This window comes from Haplochromis burtoni, unplaced genomic scaffold (genome assembly GCF_018398535.1).
Source record: "Haplochromis burtoni strain Fernald_Lab_line unplaced genomic scaffold, NCSU_Asbu1 Contig_182, whole genome shotgun sequence".
NCBI classification, from domain to species: Eukaryota; Metazoa; Chordata; class Actinopteri; order Cichliformes; family Cichlidae; genus Haplochromis; species Haplochromis burtoni.
The window spans coordinates 1,129,310-1,139,622 of record NW_024582543.1 but is presented as its reverse complement, the minus strand read 5'-3'; the positions used below and the strand labels follow the sequence as shown (position 1 = coordinate 1,139,622).

Here is a 10,313-nt window from a genome sequence, read left to right as displayed (position 1 = left end):
TGGTTTCCCCATGTAATGGTCTGCAAGAGGATGTAGAGAGCCATAGCCCTGTCCCCCAGGGCATGAAGCAGGCATGGAGGAGATCCAGGCCCCAGACATCCAGAGGCCCCAGAGTGCGAGAGCCCAAGGAGGACCACCGGAGGGGCATCCGTGCCACCCTCATGGGAAGGGCTGAGGATCCCCAGACGAGGGGTCACCCAGTAGCCACCGAGCAGAAGCTAGAGGGGGCTGCACCGGCGTGCCCGCCGGCTCTGCCGGCAGCCAGCTGTGCCAGAGTGAACCGAGCCGCAGGCCCAGAGGCCGGAGGCCCAAGGGCCCCCCGCGCCCCGGAAGAGGCCTGACCGAGCAACAGGCACCAGGCCCCGCCAATAGCCACCGGGAGTGAGCTGGTACATACCTGAGTGCCCAGCCCCGGACACCAAGAACCACCAATGCACCGACCCCTGAGGGCATCAGTCACCGGCAGGGAGTGTGGTGAGGGGAGATAGGCCTCCACACTTTGGAGGGCCTGGGAGTTCCCAGAGAGGTGGAGTCTAAGACCCGACCTGACATATAGACACAGACAAACAGGCACACACAGACACAAACATGCATTCCCACCCTCATGCACACATATACAAACACTCAGCACTCACCCAACGTAAGGATTGACATAAATGGACATGTACACACAATCACACTCCCCAAACATACTCTATACCCCGGGTCCAGGTACCCTCGCCCCCAGAGGGGGAAACAGAACCCAGACCCAAGAGATGTTACCCTTCCCCCCGGGGTGGAGGCAAGCAGACCGTCCCAGGCTCCGCAGCAGCAGGGAGGCCAATCGGACAGCCAACATCTCCTCCCAGCCCCCCCGCCCCGATGGCTAGCAGAGAACGGGGGTGTGTGAAGACCCCATACCTCCCTCCTCCCGCTCATGTGTAGTGTTGCTGCGTGTTGTTCTAAAGTGCATTTAAAACAAGGGAGAGCATGGTGCTGCTGCCAGAGAGCAGCAGGTGTTAGCACGGCCCCTCCCGAGAACCCTCAATGTCTACATGGATTTAAAATTGAGAGGTGGGCACCAGGCGCCAGAGGTAGGTTTGAGTACACAGACCGTCCACTGGACGCCGTTAACGTGCCCACCCTCAAGGCCCTATATATATGTGTGTGTTATGAGAGTGTAAGTAATGTGGATGTCTAAGTTGTGAGATAAAATTGAGGCACAGGTGGCCAGAAGGGGACGGGGGGGATGTCTCCCCTGCACCCTGGTGACACACCCGCACCCCAAGGCCCTACCTGTGTGGGTGGGTGTGGTGGAGCGGGAAGAGGGAGGTAGCCGGGGGGGATGCCCCTCCCTTGGGCCAGCTCCCCCGCTGACCCCAGTAGGCACCCCCGTCCTCTGGTACCCACCAAGGCAAGGGAGCCCAGGCCCATCCAGACCAGGGCCTACGGCAGCATGCTTGGTTTGTGTTTAGTGAGATCATGGTGTTGGTGGTGTGAACAATCACATGACTTAAGCCCCTTTGAGATAGGATGAGCTAGATTACAGAGTGAAAAAAAAAAGAAGTCAGCTGGAACTCAACATATGTGAGAACTCCCAAAACTGCTGGGAAAACTCCACCTGACAGGCCAGTGGACGAATGCTAACAGTGTGCACAGCTGTTATCAAAGCAAAAGGTGCAAGCACCAAGATCCACAAGCAGCATACTTGGCCTTTTCATCTATCTATCTATCTATCTATCTATCTATCTATCTATCTATCTATCTATCTATCTATCTATCTATCTATACTATCTATACTATCTATCTATCTATCTATCTATCTATCTATCTATCTATCTATCTATCTATCTATCTATCTATCTATCTATCTATACATAACTCTGGTGCTCAACCCAAAAATGCATTTACCTTTACAGTTATGGCACCATTTAAGCGGACATAATCAGGCTTTCCATCCAAGAAATAAAAAAAAAAAACAAACACAAATTTCCTTAATTTCCGTACTTTTTGTGCCATATATGTATTCTGTATTTACATTTCTGTATGTCTATATTATCCTCTAGAAAATGTTAACAACTCTGGGAGGTGTGATTTGTACTGCAAACCTAGGCAGTACAAATCACAAATCAAACGTCATCAAGAAATGATATGTAAGAACAAATAACGTTTAGCAAGTAAATATAATTAACACTGGAAACACGGTATTGCATATCATGGGATGGCACATTCTTATTGATCATTTCCTTGATCATTATGTACAATGCAAGGGGAAAGAAAAGATTGAAAAGATACATTTCCCCACAACCCATTCATTACCTGTATGAATAATAATCGGCCAATGAACATTATAGGAAAAGTTTCTTATTGTATTTTTTTACAGATACATTTTTGACTGTGAGTGCACCTTGCATTTTTTTCCCTCGGGGGGGGGGGGGGGAGGAGAGGAGACTGTCGTTGTGTACATTAAACGCACAGGGTACTGTGACTTTAAAGGGGTGGTGGTTCACGGTGAGGTAGCAGATAGGTTTGATGTAGTCGTTAAGAACACCTCGTACATCCCGGACTGACTCTCCCTGTAAAGCAGCCTTGCCTAAATCACCGTCAAGACCGTCCAGAAAGCTGTGCGTGCCAGCCGCTGCACCCTGTCAGGAGCGATGGGAGGTACCGACGCCGCTATTTCTCTCTTTCGTGAGCGCATCACCATCAGTTTCCAAAACAGCATCTGATCAGCATAACTCATTATGTTTTCTCCCGTGGCAGAGGCCGAGACGCGCCAGAAACTGCTGCGCAATGTGAAGAAGGAGGTTGGTGCATTTTATTTCATTTGCGCGCATCACATTTTATGTTTACGGGCGCTATATGCTCAGTGTGTGTGTGTGTGTGTGCTGTGTGTGTGTGTGTGTGTGTGATGGTGTGTGTGTGAGTGAGTGTGTGTGTGTGGTTATCGTTCATCAGGGCTGACTCCACCGTAGGCCTGTTTATGATAAAACTGACGGTTTATTTTACATAATGTGATTAGACGCAATTAGGCTGCCGGTGGGGCTGTGCAGGATACCGGTCTGTTTGTGACTGCTGGTGGACTGGCGTAAGATGGTGATGACGACGGTGGTGATGGTAATGATGACGATAATACTGATGATGTTGATGGTTTTATATTGTGGAAGAAACCCACCACAATCAGGAAGCCACGCACAGATTGTTTAAGCCTGTTTTCTGGCATATTCTTTTCAACCCACCGCCCTGTTAGTCAGAATTTAAAGGTGTGACCCAACCATCTGCTTAATTTGGCGTTTTTAATAGGTGCTTTTGCAGTAGCTTCTCTTGCTGCCATAATATAGGTTATGACAGCATAAATATGTTTAAATGTATTTGCAAATCAGTCAGAGAAAGCGGCACAATGCACCACCCTTATAAAGTGGACAGTGACTCCACGATTCCTCATGCAGGCAAAGAAATATGAAGCTTTTACTCAAGCAGGGTACTTCTAGACCCACTCTGTGTGTGTTCTCCCCCTCACCTGTGACTCATTGCCTCTCAAAAACCTAAGGCACTGATACAGGATCCTGCAGTAAGGAGTGGCTTAGCTGTGATATATAAATCTAAGAAAAACAAAAGCAAAACTGCATTTTAATGTTTCACTTTGCTTTATATAGATGGGTAATTAATACAAAGCGTGCCTTTCATGTTGTTTACTCATGTGAAGGCGAAGGACAGGACAGTCGTGAGGTCTGGTTGCAGCAGCAATAAATAACCCCTGAATTGTGAACATTCAGCAGAATTCCAGCACAATCATATTTAAGCATGGAAGTGATTTTCATCTAATTTCATGGGAGAATGTGTCTAGGGCACTGAGCATCAGTTTAAATTTAGTGCATTTTATTGCTTAATGATACGTTTCTTAGCAGCAGACGTGACTACTTTGTGGATCACGACCAAACAATAAACATTCAGAGAAAATGCCACGCTCAAAAAGTGTAGTCATGATCATGCTCATCTCAGTTTCTTTCTTCTTCTTTTTTTAACCTGATCATAATTGCAGCTATGACAACAAGCTTGTTCAAAAATATGACATTTATTAAAGTGAAATGGAGAGCAACATTGATTTTTTTTTTTCAAGGACAGTATATAAGTGTTATTTGAACTGAAAACACAGTTTTACAGTAATGTCTGTGGCTTTGTCGAGCTTGACCAAATAACCCCAGATGATGTCACTGAAGCTTTTCTCTCATTTTGCTTGTAGATCACTGTTTATGACACAAACATAGCTTTAAGGTGTGGGTGTTTACTTTATACAGTGCTATTACTAGGTTGATTATTGGAAACATATAATACAGGGAAGTTGGAAATTGACTCATACAATGGGGTAAAAATGTAAATTTTTTTATCTGCTGCTTTGATTGTAGCTATATTGTAAAAGTGTGCTTATTGCAAACTTTGCAGTTTGGTATAGTGTGTTAATAAATTGTTAGTGAATTTATTTACATATTTACGTATTATTTAGATATATTTAGATTATTTAGACCGATTGGCGACCTGTCCAGGGTGTACAGGGTGCACAGAGCCTCTCAACCTACAACACATGAGACAGGCTACTTGCAACCCTTAATTGGATAATCTAAAAAAAAAAAGTAGATGGATGGATGAATGTGTTTAGGAATGCAAGTAGAAAACATCAAGAAACAATTCCTTTTGGAATCACTAGAAATGTAAACAAAAACTTGAAGGTTTGCTTTTACTGCTTACAATAAATCAGACAAATTGAGGAGATCAGAAATTGCATGTGCTTTACATGCAAAATCATTTGAAGTGTGAAGTGCACGTTGGATGTTGTACAGCACTTGCAATGGCTTTGTAAACTGCAGAAGATGAGGCTATAGTTTTGGTAGTTTTGGCAGCGTACATCAGCAGGATGCTATAACCTGCTTGTAGGAAATGTCTTATGTTGCCATACTGCTGCTTCATCATTACTTTTTCTAACATCACTCGCTTCTGTGCTTCTTGTTTTGTCTTTATCACCTTATGTAACTGTGTCAGACTGATTAAGACGTATCTGACGGTGAACTTCTCTCCTTTAGGTGAAACAAATTATGGAGGAGGCAGTAACGAGGAAATTTGTGCATGCAGACAGCAGCCATATTATATCCTTCTGTGGTAAATGTTTTTCTACTGCCTGCTTTTATTAGATATTTTATTACAATCCATTACTCAGTTAATATTGCAGATGACATGAACAATGTCTTTTCTTTTAGCTATAATCTTTACCTCCAACTAAAAAAGGTATTATAGGTTTTCTGTATTGTATCTAATCTAATAAAAGACATTCAGTTTTAAATAGTACAGTACCGTCCGCCACATCCATACTGACATTTACAGTACAGAATGACGGCTGACTTCACTTTGTGTCAAGCCATATCACCTCCTACGAGTTCATTCTCACAGTGCCCAAAGGTCCTGTGCAGTCTGTTCCTAATGATTTCTTTTCATTAGTCGCATCTATTTATAATCAATAAAGTAAAAGGATGAACCTTCAAAGGTGTTGATACTAACAAGGAGTGAGGCGTATATGATTCTCAACACTTATATCCTAGCAACTGTAGGCAGTGTTGACTTCAGCCTATTTCTCCTTGAGCTACCTGTGCTTGCTTTCGCCTGTTTCTGTAAAAGAAACATGAGACTGAGGCCTTTAACAAAAGGGAGTTGTACTGTGCTTTTTAGAGAAAAATAAAGCTTTAGGCCAAATACAAACATGTCCGCTTCAAATCCATAAAAGATGGATTAGATTAAGTTGAAATAAACAATGTATATATTGATATACCTATATGTTTTATATAAATACAAATCAAATATTTGCTAAGTCTCTGCATGTTTATGTGTGTTTGTATAGCTGTAGTGGAGGCGTGTGTGCTTCATGGATTGAAACGTAGGATTGCAGGCCTGCTGTGCAGTAATAAGGTTGCGGCACTCTTTATGAAGGTGGCAAAAAGCTTTTCCCCTGCTGCGGAGCTCTGTCACAAGGTCCAGGAGCTGGAACAGCTCATTGAAAACAGGTGAAACTTTTATCTGTGGGAGACCACAGACTCTTTCTTATAGTTATTTTCATATATATCGATATATAAACTCTTTTGTGCTATTTTTCATTCCTGTTTCATCCTGTTACATTTTAAGAGCCTATGCAGACATCGTCTGTAAATTTCTTCTTTTGCTTTAGCAAGCAGAACAATTCCTCACTGAGTACTGACCGCAGTCGGCAGTCCAAGTTGGCTAACCTTCCTCCTCAAGCGCTGAAACACCTATGGATTCGAACTGCCCTGATGGAAAAGCTCCTAGATAAGATTGTCCTGTACTTAGTAGAAAACAGCAGGTAGGATTATCTATATTTTTTTTAATCCTTTTGAGGCTTTGGAATGTCTTTTCTTTTCAATGCCACAATTTTTTTTTTTTTTTTTTTTGCCATAGGCAGCTGATTTCTATGTATTGTAACTACCAAAGTTTTTAGGCTTCTTTCTCTCATGTGTTCTAATTTGTACCCTCTCTATGGTAATATTAATACATTATCTGTTTGCACAGAAGTCATCAAGAGCTGTGGTATGCAATGAGTAACATGGGGCTGAATTAAAAAACAGTCTTGGTGTTAACGCTATTGTCTTTCCACATGTATACTTGTGTTATTATTGTGTGCTTCAGTTCATTCTATGACAAAGAAGCCATGCTGATGGATCCTGTGGATGGACCGATTCTTGCATCCCTATTGGGTACTTTTTTTTTAAACTGTGCTGTCAGTTTATATAGCTACTTATTCGGATGTTTACTTTAAGCCCATTAACCTTGTTTTACAGTTGGCCCCTGTGCTTTGGAGTACACCAAGGTTAAGACTGCAGACCATTTCTGGACTGATCCATCTGCAGATGAGCTTGTACAGAGGCATCGTATTCACAGCGGTCACTGTCGGCAGGATTCCCCCTCCAGAAGACCGGCCTTGGTTAGACAGTCATTAAATTGAATGCTTCCTTGTAAAAACAACCAGCAATAGGCTGTATGCAATTGTGTTTTCTTCTTCTCTTAATCCCTAACAGATCCAAAAGAGACAGTCCAGTGGTAGCATGGATGATCGCCCTCTTATGTGGGTGAGGGAATATGTTGAATCACTTCACCAAAACTCCAGAGCCACACTTCTGTTTGGGAAGAACAATGTCCTGGTCCAGCCGGTATGGATTTTCCTGTCCTTTTTAAAACAACCATACAAAACTAGTTTTATTTATTCATTTTAAGAGAGAGAAAATATTAACATTTTGTTTTGTGTGTACAGAGAGATGACATGGAGGCCATTCCAGGCTACCTTTCTCTACATCAAACTGCAGACCTCATGACCCTGAAGTGGACACCAAATCAACTGATGAATGGCAATGTTGGGGAGCTGGACTCTGAAAAAAGGTCAGAAAAAAAAGAGCCCAATCTACTGAGACTTAAATATTGTGTTTACAAAGTTTATTCACTGACCAATATCCATTTGTGTTTCTCTCAGTGTTTACTGGGATTATGCTATGACAATTCGTTTGGAGGAGATTGTGTATCTCCACTGTCATCAGCAAGGTAACTCACCTATTAAAGTACTGGATGCAATGCAAAGTTGTGCCATTTAAAAATTAAATTTAGCCTGTTTCCCCTTCAAAGTTGTCACCTTATGCAGCATTGAGGTGCAGCCCCTTGTTTTAGATTATTCCCTGGAAGCCATATTTGTTCTTTTCCAGTGTGTCAAAATATAATTTGAATTTAATTTAGGGGGAAAGCACAAAGTTGCAGGGAATTCAGTGAGAAACCCAGTTAGAAGGGCATGTAGTAGGTGACATTTGTGTTGCAAAAAAACTTTGCGCAAGATGCGCTATGGTATGCTGGCAGGCTGAATGTTGTCCTTCAGATTGTACGATAAAACTGCAATGACAGTATGATCCTCAGGGAGGAGATTGTTATGGTTCACAACCCTGTGAATGTCTAAAAAAATACCAAGCATGCTCGCGGTCACACTTCTGACCTAATGTACTGCTGATGGGGCTTAAACACTGTGGGCTCTTCAAGCAAAAGCTGCTGGTTTGTATTTGGAGACTCATATCTCCTCTTCAGTGATCAGTAATACATAAATGGCTGATGAGTTTGTCACAGAAGGGGACTTTGTTTTCGTTTTGCTCACATTTGAGGCCCAGAGTAAAATAGGAGATGCATAAATGCACACAATCAGAACAAGACCATATCTTGTCATATCACCTCAATAGAGCAGTAGAGCTCTACTTATAGTTGAATAGGAGGCAGAGCCTTCAGCTTTCAGGATGCTCTTCTGTGGAACCAACTCCCAGTTTGGATTCAGGAGACAGACACCCTCTCTAATTTTTAGATTAGGTTTAAACCTAATGCTTTTTGATAAAGCATGTAGTGAAGGCTGGATCAGGTACTCTAAATCCTCCCTTAGTTGCACTCCAATGAGTCTGGGCTGCTGAGAATTCCCATGATGCACTCATTTTATTTGACTCAGTGTGTGTTTATACAATATTCTGAGTTTAATCATTAGTTATTATTCACCTCTGGCTCTCTTTCACGGTGTTTTTTGTCCTGTCTTTCTCCCATCACCCCCACAGCAGATGGCTTTCCCCTCCCTGAGTCTGGTTCTGCCTGAGCTTTCTTCCTGTTGAAAGGGAGTTGTTCCTTCCCACTGTTGCTCAAAAGGGGTTGGCTGATTGTTAGGGCTTTCTCTGTCATATTGTATGGTCTCTACCGTACAATAATGTGCCTTGAGGTGACTGCTGTAGTGATTTGTTGCTATATAAATAAAATGGAATACAATTCAAAGACTTGGAGCACTCTAAAAAAAACCCCAGCTGTGCTAGCACTGGTCCAGAGGCGCATCGAGTGAAAATCGGCAAAAATTTAAATCAGATATGGTTTTTAATTTCCCAAATAAAGTCACACGAGTTTCACGAGTTATTTATTTTTTCTCCCACGTGTGGGTACCTCCAGTGAACAGTGGAGGCACAGTCGTTTTGGTGAGCCAGGATGGGATCCAGAGGCCTCCTCTACACTTTCCTAAAGGAGGCCATTTGCTCCAGTTTCTCACATGCTTAGAGACTGGCCTGCTACCTCATGGGCAGCTAGACCCGCCACTCTGGAATCAGAGAGGGAAGGTAAACGGGACACCTCTGCTCAAATAATTTTTCAACATTTCATGCAACAATATTTACTTTACCAATATTTATGATATATTTTCTTTCACATACTATTTCCATTTGTAGGGAAAGGTTTTCCCCAAACTGCGAAAGAGAAGTCCACATGATTCATGTGATTCTGTATCAGATAAGGAAGACGATGAAGCAACCGATTATGTGTTTCGGATCCTCTTTCCTGGCAATCAGATGGAGTTCAGTTAGTGCCTTTAATCTTTCTATTCTGCCTCCATGAGATAATGCAATACAGAATCATCAAAGATTATATCTATAACTGTTCTAATTACTTTATATGTCATTTGACTTCAAACAGTTCACTTTAGATGAATCTGATGTTTCATCCAGGCATATATTCAGTGTTTGTCTTTGTAATTAAGTCCTTTCTAATGTGAAACTGTTACAGCCATAATATTTTTCCTCCTTGTTTAGTGTCCATGTCTCCATTTCACATTAAAGTCCCATTGACAATAAGGAGTCTTTGCAATTTGTATGCCACATCTGCATCTCCATCCTCTCTCTTGTTTGTTTGTTTTTTTTTCACCATGTATTATCAGTTCTTATCATTTTCAGAAATTCATTTTAATATCCAAATCAGTTAGGGCTGCTCCTGGTTTTGCTTGCTTAATTGATTGTGATAATAGGAACAGTAGTAGTAAGGGACACTTTGCTGTGCAGTGGCCCCAGAGCTGATGGATCAGGGTGTTAATATGTGGCAACCAGCCCCCAGGAAGTCCTCCTGCTCCTCCTGCTCACAGAATGGCTCATCTGATGGCTCTCTGCCTAATGGCTGTAACCAAGAAAGGTAAGTATTTCCAATGGTCAGGCTGCAATCACCGTTCTGATTATTCCACCTGATAAAGTCTGAAATATTCTCACTTTACCAGGGCTCCCTTAAAGCTCCTTTGCGACACCATCTCTTCTATCTATCTATCTATCTATCTATCTATCTATCTATCTATCTATCTATCTATCTATCTATCTATCTATCTATCTATCTATCTATCTATCTATCTATACATAACTCTGTTTTGCTCAACCCAAAAATGCATTTACCTTTACAGTTAGGGCACCATTTAAGCAGACATAATCAGGCTTTCCATCCAAGAAATAAAAAAAACAAAC

At 42.3% G+C, this 10,313-nt stretch overlaps 1 protein-coding gene across 1 annotated transcript; it reads left to right on the top strand.

The window, feature by feature from the left end:
- Window positions 1–2,455: 2,455 nt before the first annotated feature.
- LOC121815332 (small G protein signaling modulator 1-like) lies at window positions 2,456–10,106 on the top strand (the record flags this gene model as incomplete). The annotated part of the gene is made up of 14 exons (XM_042225791.1): window positions 2,456–2,643; window positions 2,743–2,786; window positions 5,058–5,133; window positions 5,867–6,029; window positions 6,191–6,343; window positions 6,667–6,734; window positions 6,819–6,961; window positions 7,056–7,187; window positions 7,289–7,413; window positions 7,505–7,572; window positions 8,989–9,152; window positions 9,261–9,390; window positions 9,867–9,993; window positions 10,076–10,106. Coding segments are annotated over exons 1-14 (1,431 nt in total), but the record flags the coding sequence as incomplete, so codon positions are not given.
- Window positions 10,107–10,313: the final 207 nt, after the last annotated feature.